This window comes from Arvicola amphibius, chromosome 7 (assembly GCF_903992535.2).
Source record: "Arvicola amphibius chromosome 7, mArvAmp1.2, whole genome shotgun sequence".
NCBI classification, from domain to species: Eukaryota; Metazoa; Chordata; class Mammalia; order Rodentia; family Cricetidae; genus Arvicola; species Arvicola amphibius.
Genome location: NC_052053.1, coordinates 69,469,450 through 69,494,502, shown reverse-complemented (window position 1 = coordinate 69,494,502; position 25,053 = coordinate 69,469,450). Strand labels below are relative to the sequence as shown.

The window sequence follows — 25,053 nt, the reverse complement described above, 5'->3', positions numbered from 1 at the left end:
TTAAAGTAGAATTACAGAACTCAGCATCTTTTCACAGTACTAAAAGTTGTTTAGTGCTTAGGTAGAATTTATCATTCTTTAATTATTGTTTGTATTGTTCAGACATCTGTCCACATGACATATCTATTGCAGTTTAGCAATCACCGAGAAAAACACGTCTACAGTGATTGTCTCTAAATATGAAAACATCTATCTCTTCCATGTCTGGCTCAATAGCAAGTACCTTACCCGCTGAGCTGTCTCACCAGCCCTGTAATTGACACTTAAGCATCATGAAAGTCCTCCCATTTATTTCTCCTTTGTGCTCTCTGGGAGACTATCATTGATTTGAAATACCAGCACATGGTGGTTGTAGTGGTAGCTCAGTAAGAGTGCTTCCTAAACAAGTATGAAGACCAACACCTACATAAAAATCCACAGACTCGCTACTCATGCCTTTGACCGCTGCTGTGGTTGACAGAGACAAGACAGTCATTGAGGCTTCTGTCTACTACACTTTTTTCAGGTTCAGTAAAATTCCCTTTTTAAGAGCACTTGCTGCTCTTTTAGATCAGCTTCGGTTCCCAGCACACACATGGCTGCTCTCAATCAGGTACAGCTCCAGTTCCAGGGGATCCTATCCTCTCTTCACCAGTGCCCTCTTCTGGCCTCTGTATGCACTTACAAGCAGGCAAAACATCCTTACATATACAATGAAGGGAGGGAGGAAGAAAAGAGTGGGTTCTGTCTCAGAAGAATGAGGTGTAGAGTAATAGAGCAAGGTACTTGATATTGTCTTTTGGCCTCTGAGCACACGTCTGCACACACCACATAACCAGGGATTCATATCAAGAGGCAAATGCAGACAGATCTCTGAATTGGAGTCCAGCCTGGTCTACAGAGCAAGTTCTAGGACAGCCAGGGCTACATACACAGACATACACAGAGAAGCCCTGTCTTTAAAAACTAAAAAAAAAAAAAAAAAAGCATAGATCATGCAAGGAAAAACAAACCAAAAAAAAAAAAAAGGCCAAAACTGTATTTTCAGGATGGCACTTGTCACACAAGCTTACCCGGCATATAGTACATATGGATAGTAGACGCATACACATAAAATGTTTTTAAAGAAAAAAGCCAGCTAACATTTGAAGGGTTTTCTGTGTCTGTGTGCTAAGCTACATGGATAGATATCTCTGCATATCTAGTTTGTTTGGTTTGGGATTTTTTGTTGTTGTTGTTCTTACTGATTCTATTTTGTTTTATGTGTACGGGTGTTTTGCTCAAATGTGTTTCTGTGCACCACCACATGCATGACTGGTGCCCAAGGAGGACAGAAGAGGATGTCAAATTCCTGGAACTGGAGTTGGATGGTTGTGAGCCATCTTGTAGGTTCTGAGAATCAAACGTAGGTCCTCTCTTAGAGCAAGTGCTCTTAGCCACTGAACAACCTCTGGCTCTCATTCTAGTTCTTGAGACAATATCTCTGGGTATTTGTGACCTAGAATTTGCTTTGCAAGCCAGTCTGGCCTGGAACTCACAGAGGCTCACCTGCAATCTGCCTCTGCCTCTGCCTCCAGGGCACTAGAGGGTAAAGGTAGTAGGTCTGGCTACTTAGTGGTTTTTAAAAATAATTTGTTTATTTGTATTTTATGTGCATTGGTATTTTGCCTACATGTATGTTTGTGTGAGGGTGTCAGATCCCCTGGAACAGGAGTTGCAGACAGTTGTAAACTGCCATGTGGGTGCTGAGACTTGAACCCTAGTCTGGAAAATCAGCCAGTGCTCTTAACCACGAAGCCGTCTTTCCAGCCCCCACCCCAGTTAGTTGTTTTCTATATACGTATATATTTGTATATCATGTGAACATCTATATCATACATATGTGTGGTATTTGTTGAGTGATGTCTTACTCCTTTGGCTTTTTGAGGGGGCCCACCACCCAGATCCCAGATAAATCATACACAGGCTTTTTAGTTATAATCACCCAGCCTTAGCTTGGTCTGGTTTTTTTTTTTTTTTAAGATTTATTTATTATGTATACAATATTCTCAATACTCTGCTTGCAAGCCAGAAGAGGGCACGGATGGTTGTGAGCCACCATGTGGTTGCTGGGAATTGAACTCAGGACCTTTGGAAGAGCAGGCAGTGCTCTTAACCACTGAGCCATCTCTCCAGCCCTGGTCTGGTTTTTTTTGCCAGCTTTTCTTAAATTATCCTGACTACCTTAGGCCTCTGGGTTTTTATCTTTCCTTTACTTCTGTATATCTTTCATTCTTATTCCGTGGGTGGCTAGCCCCTGATATCCTCCTCTCCTTTTTCTCTTAACTGCTCAGTCTCCTAACCTCTCCTTATATTTATACTCTGTCTTTCAGCCCCGCCTATCCTAGCTTCTGCCTTGCTATTGGCCGTTCTGCTCTTTATTAGACCATCAGGTGTTTTAGACAGGCAAAGAATCACAACTTCACAGAGTTAAACAGATGCTGCATAAAAAAAGTCACACACCCTAAAATAATATTCCCTAACAGGTATCTCTATAAGTAATACACATGTATTTATGCTGAACAGTCTATTTATCTATATTAATAATCTGTTCCCTAGTCCTCCCTACTGTATTTGTATTTCATTCCCAGTCTGTCCTGTACATGGATAGATGTTCCACATTCTGTAGAAGAATAAAGATGAGATTCAGAAAGATTAGGCACAATTTTATTTTATTTTATTTTTTTAATTTATTTTATTGGTTGGTTGGTTGATTGATTGATTGATTGATTGATTGATTGATTGGTTTTTCGAGACAGGGTTTCTCTGTAGCTTTGGAGCCTGTCCTGGAACTAGCTCTTGTAGACCAGGTTGTAGGCACAATTTTATATCTTAAACCAGAAATGTGTCTGAGCCAACTCTTCCTGGCTGCAGAGGCAACCCATTGAGTCCAGTGCTGCTCACCAGGTTCAGTGAGGAGCTGTCTGTTCATTTTCTAGTTACACTTGGTTCATGCCATACAGTGTTTGAACAGAAATTATATTACAGTTTCTTGTTTAAACAAAATATAGATAATCATCATTTTTATATGTTATAGATACCTCTAGTTTGGGGTTTGTTTGGGTTTTTTAAAGATTTTTAAGGTTTTTTTTATTATTTGCATGTACACATGCATACCAGAAGTGATCATCAAATCCCAATATAGATGGTTGTGAGCCACCATGTGGGTGCGGCTGGGAAGTAAACTTAGGACCTATGGAGGAGCAAGATGCAGCCATCTCTCTAGCCCCTAAATTTTATTTTATATATATGAATGTTTTGCCTGCATGTATGTCTGTGCGTGTGTCTGATGCCCACAAAAAAACAAAAAGAAGACATTGGATCCCCTGAAACCTGAGTTGCAGATACTTGTAAGCTACCTGTGGGTGTCAGGAATTAAATCTACTTCCTTTGCAAGAGTATCTAGTGTTCTTAACCACCAAGCAATCTCACCAACCACCCTACTCCAAGTTTCTTTACTTTTTACTTTTTAATTGAGACAGGATTTTTGTTTGTTTTTCTAAACAGTTTCTCTGTATAGCCCTGGATGTTCTGGAACTCTCTCTGTAGGTCAGGCTGACCTTGAACTCACAGAAATCTGCCTATCTTTGTCCTCTGAGTGCAAGGATTTTTCTATATTTCTTTAATCCCATCACTCGGGAGGCAGAGGCAGGCAGATTTCTGACCTTGAGACCAATCAGCAATCTGGTTTACAGAGTGAGTTCCACAACAGCCAGGGCTATATTAAAAAAAAAAAAAAAGCTACAACAGTAATAATAATAACCAAAATATAGGGGCTGGCTTTTGAGCCAAGAGCACTGCTGTTCTTTCAGAGGTCCTGGATTCAATTTTCATCAACCACATGATATCTCACAATCATCTGCATTGGAATCCAATTCCCTCTTCTGGCCTGCAAGTGTACATGCAGGCAGTACACTCATATATGTAAATAAATAAATCTTTTAAAAAAAAATCCTTCGGGCTGGAGAGATGGCTCAGAGGTTAAGAGCACTGGCTGCTCTTCCGAAGGTCCTGAGTTCAATTCCCAGCAACCACATGGTGGCTCACAACCATCTGTAATGGGGTCTGGTGCCCTCTTCTGGGCACAGACAGACTATTGTATACATAATAAATAAATATTAAAAAAATTCCTTGTCTCTACATTTGAAATTCTTTCTCCTCCTCTTTCAGACCACCTGTGTTCCATTCCCAGCACCCACACTGTTGCTGATGACTGTGTGCTCCTCTGGTTTTACAGGGCCCATCTCCTTCTGGCCTTCTTGGGCCTGCATATTTGTGGTACACTTATATAATGCAGGCAAATACACATACACCTAAAATATATAATTTTTAAAAGACGTTGTTGGAGCTGGAGAGATGCCTCAGCGATTAGGAACACTGGATGCTCTTCCGTAGGACCCAGATTCAATTCCCAGCACCGCACAGCTGTCAACACTATCATACATCTATCATACATGCTGGCAAAACAGAGAGAGAGAGAGGGAGGGAGGAAGGGAGGGAGAGAGAGAGAGAGAGAGAGAGAGAGAGAGAGAGAGAGAGAGAGAGAGAGATTTAAAAAAAAAAGACCTTGTCTAGGCATGTCATTCAGTGATAGAATTCACAAGGCCCCAACACTGGGACAGGAAAGTGGGTACTAATAATCATTTTGAAATAATATTTTAAAAACATATCTATATGTAGTGTCTAATTAAAAATATTTTATGTGCACAGTCTTCTATATAGTATTTATCCTGCTGTGTACCATTGTTTGCTCTGTGTGATATGGATGGCAGTTGTCTCTGTTAGACACTTCCCAGTTTTTCTAAACAAGTGTGTCCAACCTGTGGTTCACAGGCTGCATGCACTCTGGGATAGCTGTGAATGGAGCTCAACACAATTAGAGATGACAGTGCCATGCACAAGGTCAAGATTCTGAACTTCCCTAAAAGCAGTACAGAGTTACCCCCAAATTAGAGAGGAAAAATCCAAAAATGTTGTTTGGTGAATACGTCTGTCTGCGGTATCCATTACAACCCTGGGTTTTTCCTGCCTGCACTTGCCCAAAGGTGCTTCAGCATAGCCATGTGTCTCCTTAACTTTGTTATTGTTGTTGGGTTTCAGTTTGGTTTTGTCATTTTTAAGATAGGGTTACATGTAGCCCAGTCTGGCTTCAAACTCACTAGGTAGCCAAGGATGTCCTTGAACTTTCTGTTCTGCCTATCTACCCCCAAGACCTCCTGAGTGTTGGAATCAAAGATATGCCCAGCCATGCCCCCATTTCATGCAGTACTGGAGATCAAACCCGGAGTTTTCATGCATGCCAGGCAAACACTTTACCAAGCAGCATTACCCACCCTCTTTAATACAGGATCTTGTTATATAGCCATGGCTCTGGAACTGATTTTATAGGCCTGCCTGGCCTCTCTGTCTTCTTACGCTGCCACACCTAGCTCAGTGATAATTCTCTTAATGTCTAAATTACTTGTAATTAGGTCTTTTCTGTTTATGTAGCAGAAGTCAAGAAGGAGTTCTGCTCTTTAGATAGTCTGTAGGAATCTGAGAAATGGTATTTATTACAAGTACATTGCAAAGTACATGTTATTTCTTTAAGACATTGAAGTCACAGGCATGGTGGCAAGTTGGAAGCAGGTTGCAAGGGCAAGACCAGCCTTTGATATATACAGCAAGACCCTGTATTAATAATAACATCATAATTATGTTAATTTTTTAAAGACTGACTTTTACCTTAAAAACATTTCTAATGAGTGTCTGTTAAGGTGGCTCAGAGGTTAAGGGCCCTGGCTGCTCTTCAGAGGTCCTGAGTTCAATTCCCAGCAACCACATGTTGACTCACAACCATCTGTAATGAAATCTGGTGCCCTCTTCTGGCCTGCAGGCATACACACAGATAGAATACTGTATATATAATAAATAAATCTTTTTTTTAAGTTTCTAATAGATTTAGTTATTTTGTGGCTAAACATGTTTTTATGTTTCAATTTAAAAGATGACATGCTCAAAATTTAAGTGTTTACAATAATTTTACTTCTTCAACAAATGTTGTTTTTATTGATTGTTGGCCAGAAGAGGAGCCATGGTGTTTGGTTTGTTTGTTTGTTTGTTTTCCCATTCTTCCTATAATTAATTAGATTTTCTGTTTAATTTGTACAAGTCTTTTTTGTTAATTTTGTTTTGGCTTAATTTCTTTTAGAAACATGTCATTCAGGTTTATCAAAAGGTAGGATTTATATATGTACACTTACTTTTATTCCTATATGTACACTTTCTTTTCAATCCTCACCCCACCTACCCCAAATGGCTCCTGCAATTAACACCAGGTTTGGCTTTTTGGTCCTGTTTTGTTGTTGTTGTTGTTGTTTGGTTTTGTTTTTTTTGTTTTTGTCTTTATTTACTTTAAAACTAAACTTTCTGCTAAGAACTAAATTCTCATATCCTTGAAAGGAAACTGGAAAGAAATAGATTAACTCTGTTGGGCATATTAAAGGAATTGTAGCACCCACTCCGCAGAAGGCCTGTGCATGCCTTGTGCACTCTCTTTCTTCAGTAGAATCATTTAGCATCCAGATAATTCTGTCTTGGTACTAATAGCACTTAGCATGCTCCTGTTTTAAAGACTGAGATGTTCAGTAATCACGTGTACAATTACTGATTTAGCCTCAAAGCATGCAGAAGGTAAGTGTTTTACTGAAGATGGAATTGGCAAAGGCTTTAAGTGAGAAGGTGGCTGGTACTCTAATGTTGGAGACAAGCATAAAATCCTCCAACTTTATTTGATCTGGCTTACTTAGAAACTGAGGTGTGAGCAGTCTCACAGCAAAAATGTTGTATTTTTTGGAGAGTTGAAGAGCAAACAGCATTTTGTCTAAAAAGTCACTTCCCGATGAAGAAACCATATGTCATTGTTTTACTAGAGCATGATAGTTAGTGTGGCTCCAGTTGGGTTAATATTTTTGGTGTTGACAAATCACAAAGATTGATGTCCTTAGAATGTGCATGTACAAGGCAGAAACACTGCTGTTAAGGTTGCCACCTAACCAGGTGGTGCATGTCCTAATAACACCTGGGAGGCAGAGACAGGCAGACCCCTGTGAGCTTCAAGGTCAGCCTAGTCTACATACTGAATTCTAGGACAGCCAGGGCACCATTGAGAGATGCTGTTGTTGTTTTAAGTTACTACTTGTGTGCCTCTCAGGAAGGCCAGGTTACATTTTTGTGTTTATGAAACATGATACCTTAAAAAGTGGAGATAAAAAAAAAAACCGTTTTGTTGCAAGTGCCACTTCATGATACTTAGGTGATCTTCCCAAATAGCAAATTTTCATTGGACAAATGTGTTGTATTAGAGTGTAGAGTTCTACTGATAACCTCACTTCTTTTTAAATGGAAATTATACAGTGTGGCATGGTAATAGAACATAGAACAGAGCAGCTGTAGTCCAAAGCCATGAGTGTGCACAGCAGGAAGAAAACTGATGTGTGTGCACAGCAGGAAGAAAACTGATGTGAATGCACAGCTTGCCTCTTCCCATGGTTTTGTCCTCATGGGGAATATATCATCAGCAGTCAGATGGAGGAGGAGTTTAAATTAGTTTAGTGGTAACTGAAATACCTTTATTTCATTATATAATGTTTGTGTTGATGAACGGGTGGCTGTGGACCAGTGTGTAAGATTTCTTTTCTCTTTTCCACTTTCCTTTGCTTCTCCATTGAGGCTTCCAACTGAATATGAGAGGAACGGGAGATATGAGGGCTCAAGGTGAGGGAAATGCTTTTTACTTCAAATATTTTCTAAGTACTTAACTACCTCATTGTTATGGCCTAGATGATCAATGCTGGTTTTGGTTATTCGTTTAAGTACAGTGGGCCTGGTTGCGCCTGCGGCAAGGTTCTGATTCTAGAATGTTCTTGAGGCTGCTGGCTCTGTTTGCTGGATCTAGGAGACAGCTTTGCATGCCAGCAGCCACAAGAGGGCACTGGTGTGCCATGAGAGCCTTCCTGAGCACCCTCAGCCCTGCTTTACATTTGTGCCTTGATGCCTTGGATAAGTTTGGAAAGGCTGAGGGTGGTGTTTCTCTTAAAATGATATTATGTAAATTCATGTTTGCCTTTGGGTTTTCTGTAGCACTCACTGTGCCTATGGAATCACAGGTAGGCTCAGGATTCCATCTCTGTAGTGGTAGGCCTCCTACCATGCTTTTCAGTGCAAGTTACAATGATGCTACAGTTCCAAGGGAAAATCTTCCTTGGCACCTGCTGCTCGACCAACTGTCCCTGTGAGACCCTGCGCACTGTGTAAACTGCCTTTTCACGGTAGACTTGGAGTGAGCTATAGGCAGTCTCCTCCCAGGCCTGACCCAGCTTAGAGCAGGCTATGCTTTTCCATGTGTATTGCCCATGCACAACAGGAAGGTAATGGTGGAACCTACTTCCTGGTATGGAGCAAGACAAGGTTTGCCATGCAAGTGCTCTGTAAGGGCTAGTGATTTTTGCCTATGCCACTCTGACCCAGTGTGGTGGATCCATGCTCTGGGGTGGGTCTTGAGTGCATTCTGCACTTTCCTGCCTCTGTGCATTTGCTGACAATGTCCCTGTTGAAAACAGAAACTTAGCAAATATGGTAGCATACACCTATGGTCCTAGTACTTGGGATGGAGAGCAGGAGGACCAGGAGGCCAGGGCAGCCTGAGCCTCATGAGACCACCATTTCCACAAAAGAGAGAAAGCACGCACACAAACAGAATCACACACAACCTCTGCTTCTGGTTCCATTGAATTTTACTGAGGTGTATGTGGTCAGTCCTGTCTGCCCGCCTGACTCCTCTTCTGTGACTCTCCAACAGACTGCCCATAGTTTTTATGCTGTTTTTCCTCCTTACCTAAGGTTTCCTTATTCCCAAATTGTTGCCAAGCTCATGCTTGCCTTTATTGTGGAGTGTCTAAACGTAGCAATTTAGCTGTACTTTGAGCCCTCACCTCATGCAGACCAGTCATTTCAGTTATCCACAGAAAAGTGAACTGTAGCATTTCATTTCTTCGTCTGTTTCATTAGGATTAGATCATCTGAGTTGTGGGTATTTGTAGTGTTTGGTTTTGCCTATTTTGAGATGGGCCTCACTGTTACTCAGGCTTACTTCAAGCTCCTGGACTCCTGTGAGCTACTCAGCCTCCTGAGTGGCTAGTACCACAGGACCATGACTTGGATATTTTCAACTATAAAATTGAAATTTTAATAAAATAGAGAAACAACAAGGTAGATGGTGGCTTAGCTGTGTACTCGTCTAACTGAGGAGCAGTAGTACTAAGCTGGGAATGCTGAGTCAGCCTTTGAGCTCTGGTCTGTGTGGTACATGTGTCAAGCATAACTATAGTAACAGAGAAGCTGGAGGTGAAAGGGCAGGGGGTTGCTGGTCAGTACTCACCGGAGCACAGCTGCCTCCTGGACATTTCCCAGCCAGGTAGATTTTTGTGTGCGTTATTTATGTTTAGAGATTGGAGATATACGTATATGCCTCTTGGTAAATGTGAGGTGCATGGGGTCAGTTGTCATTTTTGCTAAAGTTATTGATAATCAAGTGAGTGAGGTGGAAAAGGTTCTGTTTTCAGTGCAATTAAAAATCACCATGCCCCTGTACATTTCAGTCGCAATGTGTCTTCGGAACAAAAGGATGAAAACAAAGAGGCAAAACCTCGCTCCCTGCGCTTCACCTGGAGTATGAAAACCACTAGTTCCATGGATCCCAGTGATATGATGCGGGAGATCCGCAAAGTGCTGGATGCCAATAACTGCGACTATGAGCAGAGGGAACGCTTCCTGCTCTTCTGTGTCCATGGCGACGGGCACGCAGAGAACCTGGTGCAGTGGGAAATGGAAGTCTGTAAGCTGCCAAGACTGTCTCTGAATGGGGTCCGGTTTAAACGGATATCAGGGACATCCATAGCTTTCAAAAATATTGCTTCCAAAATTGCCAATGAGCTAAAGCTGTAACCCAGTAATTATGGTGTAAATTAAGTAGCAATTTAAGGTGTTTTCCAGAACACTGATGGAAATGTATAGAGTAATATTTAGGCAATAACGTCTGCATCTTCTAAATCATGACATTAAAGTCTGAGGACGAGAGCACGCCTGGGAGTGAAGGCTGGCCTTTTCTACGAATGCACTACATTAAAGTCTGTGACCCCGTGCCTCTGTCTTGTTTGCATTGCCCTGGGAGTCAGAGTGGACACTGTCTGCACATGACTCCCATGTGTGGTGTGAGTGGATGGTGTGTGTGGGGAGGAAGCACTGTACTGGAGACAGCTCCTTACACTGGCAGCCAGCATTACTAGTGCCTCTGTGGGAGATCATTTGGTGCTACATTACAATTGCCAAGAAGGAAAATACTGAATTACTGCTAAGAATTAACCTTAAGACTAGTTGATAATTAATACAGGTTTACAGTTCATGCCTGTGGTTTTGTGTTTGTTTTGTGTTTTGGGGTTTTTTTTTTTTTTAGTGCAAAAGGTTTAAATTTATAGTTGTGAACATTGCTTGTGTGTGTTTTTCTAATTAGATTCACAAGATAATTAAAAATTCACTTTTTCTCAGTAAAATCTTGCACTGTCTCCTAATGGTGTATGAAGCCTCAGTCTAAGGCAGTCCTGAAGCATGCTGCTTGCCTCCACCGTTGGGCTGAGTAGAGGCGAAGGACATTGTGAAGCACGGAGTATTGAGTGCTCTGCATAGATCCCAGCATTTTAGATCAGTACTTCCAGCCCTCCTAGTCCCCAGGAGAGGTAGTCGCTGCTTAGTCCTTGGGGACCATGCATTCCCTTGAGGAACCAGATCCTGACATCATTGAGTGGGTTTTTCCATGCAGTCCTGATATTCCTTCCCTTCCCTGTGATTCACACATGAATCAGATCTGCAGCTTGTTCCAGAGCCCACATGGGTATATAGAGGGGTAATGGACTTGACACTTAGTGTAACATTCTAATGCTACAGGGATATTGGTATATTGATTGAGAGTTGTTAGTTAGCTGTTTATTGATTGGTTGTTGTTACCTGGGTCAGGAAATCTGGACTCCTGCTTAACTCACAGCTGTTTGTTGTCTTGTCTGCTGTGGTCAAGTCACTCTCAAGACAGCATGGTTGAGTAAAGACTCAGATACCTATCTCCTTGAAGCTTCCATTCCAGCAGTCATTCAGTAAACAAGAAGTGGGAACAAGATGCTGGAAAGGATGCTGAGCAGTTAGGAGCACATACTACATTTGATGAGGGCCAGGGGTTAATTTCCAGCATTCATATCTGGTAGGTGAGTGTTAATAAATCCAGCACTTCTAGCCTTCATGGACACTTGCACTCATGTGCATGTTAACACACACACACACACACACACACACACACTGACTTGTAACTATCCTTTAAAAAGAAGTGAAGACTTGGAATGGGATATAGTGAAAAGTAGTGTAAACTACATTGCAGAGCATCTTGGGACCACCAGAGGACACCGGATTCCCGAGGCCTGCAAAAGAGCGGAGCTGTGATTAGGACAACTCAATAGGCCTCGTGGCAACTGCTTTCCCCTACAAGGTGCAGGCGTTTTCCAGCTGCGCTTCTGGTTGTTAGCCGTCTCTAGCAGCTGTTTTGGAATTCATCGTAAGGAGAGAGCACTAGAAAACAAGAAAGCCCAGCAGAGGCCTTTAGACAGCATGGCCAGCTGGGGGCGGGTCTGCTGCAGGCTCTAGCTGGACTCTGGGAACACTCTGAGTGAGGTAAGGAAAAGACAGATGGGATGAGTGCAGTCTGTGCGGTGAGACCGCTGTGACTGGAACGCAGGGAAAACCCAGGAGAGCACGGTGGAAGGAAGCACGTGACTAAACAAGGGCGAGGAGAGAGTCACAGGACAAGTGGCCAGGCAAGCAGCAGTACAGTAGGAGGAAGGACCCTAGCAACAGGTCTACTAATAAGACTCCAGGCAACTGCTTGCCCTGTGACCCTGAAGTCATACATCTCTTAGAGAGAAGTACTGCTGTAGCTCTGCCTTGTTAAGTCAGGAGACTGTCCAGCCTCCTGCCCTGCTGCCGGCTGTGTTTATATCCCTTTACGTTCTAAAGGATCGCAGGGCCTACCAAGACAAGAATGGGTGTTGTACACATGGGCTTCTCTAGAGTTACACATGCAGACTGTGCCCTTGGGTGCTCTTGGCCACTGTATCTTTGCTAATTAGCACTTTCCTCATCAAGGTAGAACCTCTGAACTGTTCTTTAAGGGTCATGACCAGCTTTTACTCCCTTAATCTTGCCCTAAGCTGGGTATGGTGACATGCCTTCCATCAAAGTACTTGGAAGACCAAAATAGGCTGATCTCTGTAGTGAGGTCCTTGACTCCCTAGTGAGACCCCCATCTCAAAGAATCCTGCCCTAGAAATCCAATCATGAGATGACTCTCACACAATACCCATGCAGAAGTCCGTCAAACAGGCAGGGCTCATGCTGGACATGGTGGTGCACAACTTTAATCTCAGCACTTGGGAGCAGAGTGGGTAGATTTCTACAAATTGAGGCCAGCCTGGACTACATGGCAAGCCAGCCAAAGCCAAAGGAAAGGAAAAAGCTCATGCTAACTGCTTTTCCATCACTACATTCTCACAGGCAGTGGGGTGCTAGGAGTCTACCATGAGCCCTGATGAGCACAGTCTCTTCCTGTGTGAATGCAGACACTCTGCTGGGTTTTGTTTTGCTGCGATCTGGATGCATTTTAACGTTATGGATCAAATGAATAACTGTCTCCAAGAGAAGTATCAACAGTTGCTATATTCCTGAACTGGTTGTATTTAGAAGGCTTACTGTTTTGTTTTTTTCAAAACAGGTTTTCTCTGTGTAGTCCTGGCTGTCCTGCAATTTACTCTGTAGACCTGGCTAGCCTCAAATTTGAGATCCTCCTGCCTCTGCCTCTTGAGTGCTGGGATCAAAGGTGTGTGATGCCACTGCCTAACTAGAAAGTGTACTAAAATTGATTTAAAGTTTATTAGTGGCAACATTTTAGGTCAAAACACAGAAACTCTCCAATTACAAATGAGGAACATGTCCTTTCTTCAAAGTCCAAAATAAAGCATTAATATTGAAAGAAGTTTGAAACATTATCTGTCTGTCTCTCTGTCTGTCTATCTATCTATCTATTTATTTTTATCTACTTCCTGAGAGTGTCTCAAGTTAGGGAGCCTGGCAGGCAGTGTAATCCTGAGGCTAGGGTTAATATGCTAACTTTCCTACTATAGAAAAATGTGCCAGGCTCCTAGGATCTCTTTTCATCCCTGGAATTGCTGGTCCCCTGTGCAGATATCTAAGGCTCCCTGTGGTGGAGCACAAACAGGTCATCCCCACACTTGGAGGTGAAGGCAAGTGTCAGGAGTTCAAGGGCAGTGTGAGTTAATTTAACATGGGGAGGTGGGGGACCTGATGGGTTTAAAAAGTACTTTGCAGGGGAACAAGTTCATGGGTGCCGAGTTCTCCCTTGTGATGTAGCAGAGGATCTCAGGTGTAGGAAGGTTCAGGGAGAGTGACTACCATTCTGAAGCAGAACCATTTCAAAGTGCATTTTACTGGGGGGTCAGCACCTTTGCAGAAACTGAATTAGAGCCAGGTGTGGTGGTGCACATTTCTGTTCTCAGGTCGCAGATGGTCAGTGCATTAGTACAAGTACACCAGTTCAGAGGTCCTATAGCTCATAGTACTGCTCTTCAAGACCTTGTCCAGGCCACAAAGAGGATGGATGGGCAATGATGAGTAGACAGAGTGACCTAGTAATTGATGTGTGTGCCTTGATAGGTCTGGCAGTCTGGTGCACAGACGCCTTTCGTTTTTGTTTTGTTTTGTTTTTCAGGGAGTATCTCATATAGCTTGGGCTGATCGTGAACTCTTGTTAGAGTGAACCTCCTTGTCTGGAAAAACATTGTATTTTTTGCCCCTCCCCCCATCCCAGATGAGGTTTCTCTTTATAGCCCTGGTTGTCCTGGAACTTATGTAGACCAGTCTGGTCTCAAACTCAGGCCCACTTGTCTCTGCCTCTCCAGTGCTGGGAATAAAGGTGTGAACCACCACTGCCTGGTAAGCAGTTTTTTGTTTTGTTTGGGTTTTTTGTTGTTGTTGTTGTTGTTGTTGTTTTGAGAGACAGACTGTGTGTTTGTGTGTGTTTCTGGGAATTGAACCAAAGACCTTAAACATGCTAGTACCACTGAGCAGTAGGCTCAGTCCAGACTCCTCTCTTGGCCCAATGATTCTAACCCCTCCCAGCTGCCTCCTCCAAAAGTCAGAATGGCACAACGTGGTGTGGTGGCACAGCCTTTAATCCCAGCTCATGTGAGGCAGAGGTAGGCAGATCTCTTGAGTTCCGAGCTAACCAGGGCTACACAGTGCGACCCTGTCTCACAAAACAAAATAAACAGAAAAAGAAAGACAGTAATAACTTTTTTTTCTTTTTCTTTTTTGGGTTTTTCTTTTTTTTTTTTTTGTAATAACTTTTGACTTAGACCTGCTAGCCAGAGAACAGACGGGCAGCCTGAGCATCTAATCTATTGACTTCCAGCCATCAGAGCCCTTCCTGTGGGACAGAGTGGGTAGAGACCCAGAGACTGGCCTGGGAATACAGCCAGGGTGTTGAATGGGATTGTTGCTTTGACTCCCCCAAACTGCCTGATCTTTTGTTTATTTTGCTGTTACTGTTTGCTTTTTATTTTGAGACAGTTTTACTATATTGAACAGACTTGCTTCAGACTCAAAGAGATCTTACTGCCTCTGCATCCTCTGGGATTGAAGGTGTACACCACAGTACCTGGCTTATTTTAAATATTTCAAACAGTTTGTTACCCCCGTAACATGTGTGCCACTATCACACACATGGGTGTGCTTTGCCAAGCTAGTCATTACTGTAATTCCCGGCTCACAGCTAGGTAAGAATGGTCCTTAGTTGTCTACCTTGTTTTACGTTCTGGAGTTTTGTTATGATTGTTCTTTGATTTTTTTTTTCTTTTTTTAGTTTTTCGAGACAGGGTTTCTCTGTGGCTTTGGAGCCTGTCCTGGAACTAGCTCTGTAGACCAGGCTGATCTCAAACTCACAGAAATCCACCTGCCTCTGCCTCCCAAGTGCTGGGATTAAAGGCGTGCGCCACCATTGCCTGGCTGTTGCTTTGATTTTTGAGATAGGGTTTCTCAGCAGGCCTTGGCTAGCTGGCTGGCCTGAAATTCAGATCTCCTGCCTCTGTTTCCCAAGTACTGAGATAAAGGTGTGTACCACCATGCCAAGCCCTGGGTTTCTTAACTTTTGTTTTTGGTTGGTTGGTTGGGTGGGTGGTTGGTTGGCTGGTTTTTCAAGACAGGGTTCTTCTGTAGCTTTGAAGCCTGTCCTGAAACTAGCTCTTGAAGACCAGGCTGGCCTCGAACTCTTAGAGAGCCAAGTGCTAGGATTAAAGATGTGTGCCACCACTGCCCGGCTTTTGTTTGTATTTTGAGACAGATTTGTAGCCCATGTTGTGGAACTCACAACATGGAACTCACCATGTAGCTTTTCTAATCCCAAACCTAATTCAGTCTACCTAAATACTGGAGTTACAGTGTGAGTGACCACATCTGGGGCACTGCTTTTTATCTCCCATCTCCGGGGTCTCGTCCCATTGGATTTCTTTAATTTAGGTGTGTGGCGGGGGTGAGACAGGGTTTCTCTGTGGAGCCCTGGCTGTCCTGGAATTTGCTCTGTAGACCAGGCTGGCCTAGAACTCAGAGGTTTGTCTGCCTCTGCCTCTGCCTCCCAGGTACTGAGATTAAAGGCGTGTGTCACCACCTCCCAGCTACCATTTGGATCTCAGCCTGTGAAAAAGTAGTAAGCCTGGGCCTTGGGCAGTTGGAGGAGCCAGTGCTTCCTTGCATCACAAACCGTGATCCTCCTCCATGGGAAAGCCTCATCTGTCCCAAGGGCTCACCTTGGGGTGTGGACTAGACCCCAACAATCTGTGGCCAAGAAAACGTGCCACATAATGCCCCCCCCCCCACCTTGGCACTGACTTTGCTTGGCTGTGGGTCTTCTTATGTCAGTGTGGTTAAGCTGATTGGTTGCAAACCCAGAGCTCCTTATTTTCCGAGAATCCTGGGTACTCATCTTGTGACTCCTGGTCATTGGTAAATTGGGGCCTGTGGAGCCTCACTAAAATGAGGAATAAATGGGCTGGAAAGATTGCTCAGCAGTTAAGAGCATTTGCTGCTTCTTGAGGGAAGCTGAGTTCCTGGCACCCACATCAGACAGCCTCAGCTGCATCTCCATCCAGTGTGTCCAACGCCCCCTTCTGGCCTCTGCAAGCACTTGCACACATGGCACACAGACACATATGAAAATATATTCTAAAAAGAGAAAAAAGGAGGCTAGAGAGATAACTCAGTGGTTAAGAACACTGACTGCCCTTCCAGAGGACCCCGGTTCAATTCCCCGAACCCACATGGCAGCTCACAACTGCCTGTGACTCCAGTTCCAGGGGACCCAACACCCCTGGTAAAACACAAATGCACATAAATTAAAAACGAGAAGCGAGTGCTACTGTGACTCTTGCTGACTGACCTTGTCCATGTTCCTGCTCTAGCCACACCCGTCTGTCCTTACTCCCATCCTGGGATCTTGGGCATCTCCTTTCACACCTTCAGTGCTGTACCCTCAGTGTTGTTCAGGGCTCGGGAAGCTGGACATCTGCTTCCTCCACTGCCCCAGACTTTGCTGTAATCAGGACTTAAGTATTGAAGATTAAGTTCAAATCAGAAGATTGGGAGGGAGAGGGGAATGGAGCTTTTGCTTCTGTTAGTTAACTGCTCCGGGCCCTTTGCCAGTCACATAATGAGGGGCTACTCTGGAATACCTTGTGCTGATCCTAGAGGTACAAAAATGGACAAGGTGTAGCCTCCCCTATTGTTGAGAAGCTCAGTGTCCAGGCAGAGAGGGACAGACTGGTTCATGTAGGAGGCCAAAGGGTAGCGCCAGTGGGACAAAGGCAGAGATGACAGGCACAGTGAGTGCAGCAGAAAAGGGAGGAGCAGTAGGTGGGAAGGCGGCACAGAGCCCAGCTCATCTCCCGACACCAGCTAGTCCCCAGTAGGGTGTATCTGAGACAATGCACTTCTTAGGGTACTCCATCCTCAGGACTTCACTACGGAGTGACCTGGCTCCTTGGGGAATATGTGTGCCATTCCCAGACCAAGACAGGCCTCACTGTAGGGGATGACTGGCTCCAGAGATCTGGAAGAAAGGCCTGACATGCAGCCTGACTGCCACTGCCACGCCTTCTAAAGCAAGATTTGCACTGGCTTGCCTCCTCGAGGGAGCTGCCAGCAGGCGTGGGCCATGCAGACACATTCTCAAAGCAGTCATGGAAGCAGCAGATAGTTATTTTCATTGGCACAGCCCCAGAAGTCCTGGGTAGAGGAGCCTCAGAGCAGTCCTTCCAACCTCAGGAGGCCCATTTCAGACTACCTTGGCATTCTGGGCCTGTACCTGCCACTCCCGGCCCACTAGCCACACCCCTCCCCCATCCCATGAGTCCTAGAGAACCCACCCTGTCACCCTGCTGCATGTCCTTTTGTCCTGGTGGCAGGAAGTGTACCACACATTTTGCAGGGTTGCATTACAGAGTGGACTTAAGCAAACACGGAGACTCTGCTGAAGAAGCAAAGCCGTGTCGTCCTTGACTGGAGGCCAGAGGAAAGCAGCGCTTGGCCCTTCTCTCCAGGACGGAGGAAGAGGTGAGTCCACAGCTCCAGGTCTGGATGGGATGAGCTGCCCTTCTGTCTGAACATCTGGTTCATCTGAGCCCTCTCCACATGCACAGGGCTGCTGAGTAGGCAGAGGCATTTTTCAGAACTAGACTTCACTTTCAATGGAACAGATTTGTTTTGGAAGACCCTTGGCATGGTCAGCACGAGGAAAAGGAAGTGGCCAAGCACACAAGCTAAAGGGAACAGAGAGGCAGCTTCAGAATGCACTGGAGCAGGACCACTCTGCTGGTATAAGCCCAGTAGAATATGCAAAATGGAGCCTTGCTGTGAGGTAGACACCAAGCCACCGAACAGCCTGACACCATCAGCCCAACCTAGTGAGTCATTTAAGTGTAGATAGGCCTGGGGACACCCAGAGCCTGGTCTGCCTCCATTCCTCCCACATTCCAACCCCAGTGACCCAAGGCCTGGCCTGCTCTGCGGTGAGGCTGCTGTTGAGAGCATTGGACCGCGGTCCCAGTTGATGTCTCCCTGGAGTGGTTTAGGCCCCATACAAGTTCCCGCTAGGACCTAGTGACTAGGTGGTACAAACAGGATCCCACCTGCCACGTGCATGCTTTATACTTGCACCCCAAGGTGGCTGCTTGAACGTCAGTCTTAGCACCTAGCCAAGCTAAGGACCAAAGCATTGTCCTCCTACCAGGTTACCATAAGCCAACAGTACTTAAGAGTCCTGGCTGGCCTGGAACTCAGATCCACCTGCCGTGGCTAAAGGTGCATGTCACCACACCAGCTACTGTTCAGCTTTAAGTGGGGACTATATCTGACAAGGTGTGGGAGTCAGGACGTGAGCCCCAGCCAAAACCCTTGCTGCGTCCTCAGCAAAGCAGAGAGCAGTGTTGAAGTGAAGCAGGAAGTTGCCTGCCCTGACGTGGGTCCCAGCCTACTGGTAAGAAAGCCCTGCTTCTTAGGCTGTACTGTGGAAGAGAGAGTTAACCTGCAACCCTGTGAGTGCAATGGGTAGCTGCCTTGGACACCTGGGAGACTTGCTAAGTACCAGGCTGGTCAGAAAGAAGTGCAGTGTAAGGAACCCTGCAGGCAATTGCAGCCTTCTAAGCTACTATTGGGAGAAGCAGGACCCACCCCTGAAAGTCCTGAAAGCCCCGAAAGTTAAAAAGCAGGGGAAGTAAGCCCATGACTAGGCTTAACTGAGCTCCACTTGACCTAGAATGAGACTTTGCTGAGCCTCAGTTTCCCCATCAGGATAGGGTGGCAGTGGATTCCTTCCTGGTACTGTTTTAACGGACTACCACCAACTGACACGTTAAATTCTTAAAATATAAATAGAAGAAAGAAGAAAAATGCTCCCAATTTTACTGGGGTGGGACTGGGGCAATAGCTCAGTCAGCAGATCCCTAACTAGTACAAAGCCCTCAGTTTAATCCTAAACACAGGACCTCAAGAAGGGCTCAGTAGCGCACATCCATAATGCCAGCTGCCGCTCGCTGGAGGCAAGAAAGTCATCAAAGTCATCAGGTGGGGGGAGGGCTGGGGGCGTCGCCCAGTGGTAGAGCACTTTAGCGTGTGCAAAGCCCCGAGTGTGACCCTCAACAGGGCGAAAGCATTGCCTTATATAAGCAATGCATGTTCACTGAAGGAAATTTGGAAAAAGAAGTATAAAGAAGGAAATCACCTGTTCCCCCACCACCCACAGCCAACGACTGTTCTGGGGGTTTTTCCATACATAATCTGTGTGGGATCTCAGTACGAGCTGTTTTATAACCCGTGCTTGCCTCTCTGCTTCCTCAGCCTGTCTATACACCAGTGAGTGTGAAGTTTGCCAAGCAAAGTGGGAGGAGTGGGGTTGGCTGGGCTCTTGCAGGTAAACAGCCCTGACCAGTTCTTCCCTGCTCTAAGCAGTTGTGTCTCCTGGTTATTTCTATAGGCTCACAGTCTTCCTAGTCAGTGTCTACAAATTCCCTCAGCGCCAAGGTGGGGGCTGGGGAAGGGGTTCTATTAGCGTGGGTGATTGGAGGTTAGGAACCCCACTTAAAGAGTCTCAGTGGACAGGGCACTAACCCCTCATCCCTATCAAAGGACAATCCCAAGCAGTGCTGGTGGCTCCAACTTGAAATTCTTCTCTGGCTGATCCTGGCAAGAAATCAGGGCGTTCCCAGGTGTGCAGGGGACGCTTAGTGTGACCCATGGAGCTGTGCCCCACCCTGGCCGCCTAGGAGCACAGTGCCTTCCTCCTTGCATTCACCCCCAGGTTTCATCCCAGCAGGGCGAAGCCAGGCTCAGTGAATTCATTTGACTCTCAAATCCAGAGGAAAAGAAGGGCTGTTTGGTGAGCTCAGGCAGGCAGATGGAACCGTCAGAGTGGCATGCGTACAAACCCTGCTTCAACCCCAGCTCCAGTGCTGCTTACAGTGGAACACGCAGCACAGAGCAGAGGGAACACAAGCACCAAAATTCTGCTGGTTGGGAGAGTTTCGGGTAGGAAAGCCCAGCTACCAGGAGAATCCTCAGGCTCAAAATCTTTTCAGGCTAAATTCTGCCCACTGGAGCCTTCCTGAATGTGCAGTGAGGCCTGCATAGACAGAGTTGGTTCCCAACTGCTGTTCTCCAGATCCTTAGGGTCTGGGTGGAGAGAGGGATGCTCAGTACTGTGCCCACTTCCAGTGGGACAGGGTCTGTCTTCCGAGTTCAAAGGGAAGGAGGAAGGACAGTGTTCCAGGCAGTTATAGGAAGCTGGACCACACTGTAGCGGTACTGTGTTCCTGCCTCCTGCCATTCTGTTTTTGTTTTTGAGGTTGTAACAGCAGACATGGAGCATTTTGGCCATACATGTTCCCCTGTGCCTACCGTCCCTGCCTGCATCCTTCCCTGCTTTATAGATGGGTAGAAGGACCGTTTCTTGTCACCAGACTGAAGCCTGCAGTGTGGCTGGGCCCGCCACTGGCTGGAGGATATCAAAGCTGAGTTGATGCCAACCCCCATCCTGGTCTAGCCTAGGCCCCCGGCCTTCTTCACAAAAGTGCTAGCTAGGAACTAATTAGGACATTCAAGGAGAGGAGTATCCCTGACCCTCTGCACTCCCAGAGGACCTGCCTTGTCCTGCGCCCAGCCTACCCAACAAGGTGGATGAGTAAACCATGTTCCAATGTCCGTGATCTTTAGTGGACAAGCATGTAGTGACAGCGACCAGTAGGTGGCAGCACAAGACTCATCTTGGAAGAGGCACTGTGTGGGTGGGAACTATACTTCCAGCCCCTGGGTTGACTTCCTTTCTCACTTTCAAATGTGGGCCAGATCCCTTCATGAGGCCCAGCTGGGATAGGCCACCAGGAAGATGGCTCTTTAGACAGCCCAGTCTTCTGTCCAGGGCCCCTGATGTGAGCTTTGGAATTCCTCCCGCTTGACTTGTCCATGATAGGTCATAGCAGAGTTTACTCTGACTACTGTCTCCTAGATGACGTGGCACAAAAGCTAGATGAATGGGAGCATGGGTGTCTCCTCCCAACCATGGGGCCCTGGAGAACAAGCTGCAGATCAAAGGGATTGGACTGGAAGGACCCTGCTGCAGTCTGCATGGGGCTAGAGGGCTGGGCTCAGGGACCGAGGAGGCCTCTGAGCATCCCGAAGAGGATGGAAGATGGAGGAGGTAGGGGAGCTGGAGAAGGGTGGGGCCTGGAGGGGAGAGGAAGCAAGGGGTGGAACTTCGGATTTTCAGGCTGCCGGGAAGACAGCAGAAAGGAACTGGGAGCGTGTCAAGTTTCTGACTCCCTCCTCTGGCTGGAGCTGAGGAAATACTAGGCTCCACCCTGCAAATGTTGTGTCCTTAGATGCTCAGGCTGGAACTGAAAGTCTTAAGAGAGCACCTCTCTCCCTCCCTCTCCACCCTGTATCTTCTATGGCTAATATGCCATCTTCTAGTTGACCCAAATGGCCAGCCAGGCCACTCACCCATGTCACTGTCCCTAGGAGAGGAGAGGCACAACTCATGAGACATAGGGCAGGCCAAACCCTAGTTTATTTCAGTGTCAGCAACAGCTTAGCCATCAAAAAAATAAACTCTACCCAGGACGACGGAAGTCTCTACAGCGAGGCTAAGGGCTCAGCCGCCAGGCGGCAAACATCAGGGATGCATGGCAGGCACTGCCCGGGTATTAGGTTAGGAAGCAGCAGGCTGGTGACGGTGAGGCCCAGGCTTCACTTCTGGGCAGGCATAAGGTCATCGATAGGCTGACCCTGCTCAAGCCGCTGCTCCATCTCAATGAGTAACTTCACTCCGTCCACCACCATCTGCACCAGCTCCACCTCCGAGAAGCCTAGGCGGTCCGAGTTGGAGACATCGAAAACTCCACCAACAGCAGCGGTGTCCACACCGCCTGGGGATGGGGAAGACAGGTCAGCAGGACCGAGGAAACCTGAACCTTCTGCCCCTCACCTGTGCTGCCTGCCGCTCACCTGTGCCTCGCTTCTGAAGCCGCAGCCGCTTGAGCACCTCCGAGAACTTCTCATGCTTGCCCAGGTGGGGCAGCTTGATGTGCACACCTGCCCGCAGGCCAGTGCCCAGGTTCGATGGGCACGTGAGGATGTAGCCCAGGTGAGGGTTCCACATGAACTCATAGTTCTTGGACTTGAAGAGGGTTTCAATCTGGAGGTGGGGAAGGGAGAGTTCAGAGGTGGAACCTGGCTGGAAGCCCCAAGGAACGCGGGGAGATATGGACTCTGGGATCTGCCCCAACCCCTCCCAGGAACCAAGTCCCTAGAGTGTGGGCACCAGGCCTGACCTGGGTGAGGCCAGTGCAGAATCGGGTGAACACTTCCTTCATGTTGCCCCCTTTCTGCATGGAGATGACCCGCAGGTGGTCCTCCTCGTTGATCCACACCAGGAAAGTCTTATTGTCATTGTGCCTGGGGAAGGGGTTCAGTCAAGCCAAAATCCCTACCAGAATACGGTCTTAGATCACATCCAAAACGACACCATATGGGTGACCCTCAAACAAAAGGAGCTCCCCAAGTCACGGTGCTTATTCTAGAGAGGTACAGGAGTGTGGGTTGTCGCCAAGACTCCCATCCCAGCAACACTGGAGGAAGGCAGGGCGAATAGGGCACCAATCACGTAGTCTGTGGCAGGCAAGGGACTGAAGCAGGCGGAGAACCCCCCCACTCCCCGAGGAAACACGCCTCCGCCCTCACAGTACGCAGGAGTAGGAGCCCTGCCCGGACGGACGGGTGCGGAGGCTTTTGCGTCACTGGCACCTGGCAGAATCCCGGCGGGGTAAGGGGGTGAGAAGGAGGAGAGAAAACAAGCAGCACCGGCTCCCGAGAGACTGCGGCCTCCCGCAGCGCAGGATCTCACACACCTGCGGGACCAAGGTCACCTGCGAGGAGGGCTGGGACAGGGTGACTGCGCACGGAACCAGGAGCCCAGGCCGGGCTCCACCCTCCGGGGGACTGAAAGGGGGAGGGCTCGTACCATATACCGCGAGCATCCGGCCAGTCGCGGGCCATGCCGGAGGCCAGCAGCAGAGGCGACACAGGCTTATCGAAGAGGAAGTGGTCGTCGATGAGCTGCTGTTGCTCCGCTTCGGTCATGCTCTTGAGCGCGTAGTACTTGCCTGACAGGTCTCCGTCCAGGCTAGATAGGGCTGCAGAGTGCAGGGTTCAAGTCTCGGGTGGGCGGGCAAGTGCCCGGCCCCAAATAGTGTATCCCCGCGCACGAGGCTGGACCTTTGACCCTCTCAGTCCTAGCTGCTCTACGGGCAGATACCAGACCCCTACCTTCTACTGCCAGCTTCTCGATGGCGCGGCGCTCCCCGCGGCTGCAGTGCGGGGGGAGACAGAAGCCGCGGATGCTGCGGCCCGTGCGCACCCGCGAGCTCAGCACGTAGTTGGGGTCCAGGTCATCGCCGCCCTGAGGACGCAAAGTGGTGGCGTGAGTGAGCCCCGAGGCCCCTCTCCCCATCACGCCCTGATCCGGCAGCCTCGCACCTGCAGATTGTCAGGGTTGAGGTCCGTCTTGTGCTCATCGCTGGGCTGGTAGCCGCCATGCCGGTCCTCAATGATGGGGTCGAAGAGGTCCTTGAACACGACGTAAGTCTCCTCGTCGCCCGCCACTGCACCCACCGTCATGATGTACGGGTGGCCTGGGGGAGGGGCGCGGCGACAGTGACGTCACCGCTAGGCTGGAGCGAGCTGCTGAGGCCCCTGCTGCTGAGCGCGGGAAGGGGATCAGGGGACCCCAGCCCGCCAGAGGTTGAGAGAAGGGCAGTGGGACCCTTGCCCTGGGGTTTCTTGGGGAGACGGAAGTCTGACGCCTACAGGGGTGTGCATACCCGGATTGTCTACGCCTGTCTGAATGGCGTCGTCCAACGTGAAGCCGCTTGACGTGCACTTGGCACGGAGCTCGGCGTACAGCTCCGGGGTCAGCACCTTGGCCATATGGTTGTTATGGCTGCTCAGATCAGGGAACTCATCCTCGGCCGGGAAGCGCAGCTTCTGCGTATTATGGCTGTTGGAGAAGGGCATGGCGGCGGCGACGGGCTGCAGAAAAGCGCAGGGTCAGAGGAGGTCTGCACACCATCCTCCAGGGACCTGCAGACCGCTCGGGACCTCCGTGGTTTCCCCCGGACGATGCCAAGGTCAGCAGGGTCTGCACCGTCTGTACCCGGCGCCCGTGCATCCTTGGTCCCGGGCGGGTCCGGTGCGCGCTCCCGGCAGCACGGCTGCGCGTGACACCCCAGTCCCGCACCCCTCCGCGTGGCGCCCCGCGCGGCTACCCCTGACCCTTTGACCCGCTCACCAGGATGCCGGACAGAGCGGGGATGCAGAGTGCCTAACCAGCTCCAGGCGCAGCACAGACGAACAGCGGCCGCTCGCTGCTCCGGATCTCTTAAGGGACGCGTCGCCAGCAGCCCATTGGCGGCTATTTATAGCCCATTCATTCTATTGGCCCGCGCTTTGGGGTGGTGCCGTTGCTTTGTCCGTGGCAGCAGCCCTTGACACCCCCTAGTAGCCCACCCCAGCGGTCCCCTGGACCCCGCGTAGCTTAGTTATCCCCCGCGGCGTTCTCGCAGGATCCCCCAAGGCAGAACCCCAGGGCCTTAAGTATCCTTGGTAGACCTGCTTCACACACTGCCTCGCTGCGGGAAACTGAGTCTGGAAAGCCAGCTGGTGCTGGGGTTCCTGCCTTCCCCCTCCTCCTCCCTTGTCTGGCAGACCGCGGTGGCAAGGGGCCTATCGAGAGCTTCCAGGTCTTTAACATTAGGTACGGTGTCCATCCACTGCATCCAGGCGGTA

The 25,053-nt window shown here is 47.8% G+C and overlaps 2 protein-coding genes across 2 annotated transcripts in view; one reads left to right on the top strand and one right to left on the bottom strand.

Annotated features, from left to right (window-relative positions):
- The window catches only part of Mark3 (microtubule affinity regulating kinase 3), an 82,736-nt gene extending 72,277 nt beyond the window's left edge, over positions 1 to 10,459 (top strand). Inside the window, exons 12-13 of the mRNA XM_042055399.1 lie at positions 7,729 to 7,773; positions 9,657 to 10,459. Of these exons, the coding sequence (XP_041911333.1) occupies positions 7,729 to 7,773; positions 9,657 to 10,002 (391 nt within the window). The 3' untranslated portion in view covers positions 10,003 to 10,459. The remainder of the gene's footprint in view (positions 1 to 7,728; positions 7,774 to 9,656) is intronic.
- An 11,297-nt stretch (positions 10,460 to 21,756) lies between these two features.
- Ckb (creatine kinase B) lies at positions 21,757 to 24,637 on the bottom strand. Its single transcript, XM_042055454.1, is given in 8 exon segments — positions 21,757 to 22,136; positions 22,216 to 22,405; positions 22,542 to 22,665; positions 23,231 to 23,402; positions 23,536 to 23,733; positions 23,736 to 23,900; positions 24,090 to 24,297; positions 24,557 to 24,637. Coding segments are annotated over 7 exon segments (1,221 nt in total). The 5' UTR covers positions 24,283 to 24,297; positions 24,557 to 24,637; the 3' UTR covers positions 21,757 to 21,957.
- Positions 24,638 to 25,053: the final 416 nt, after the last annotated feature.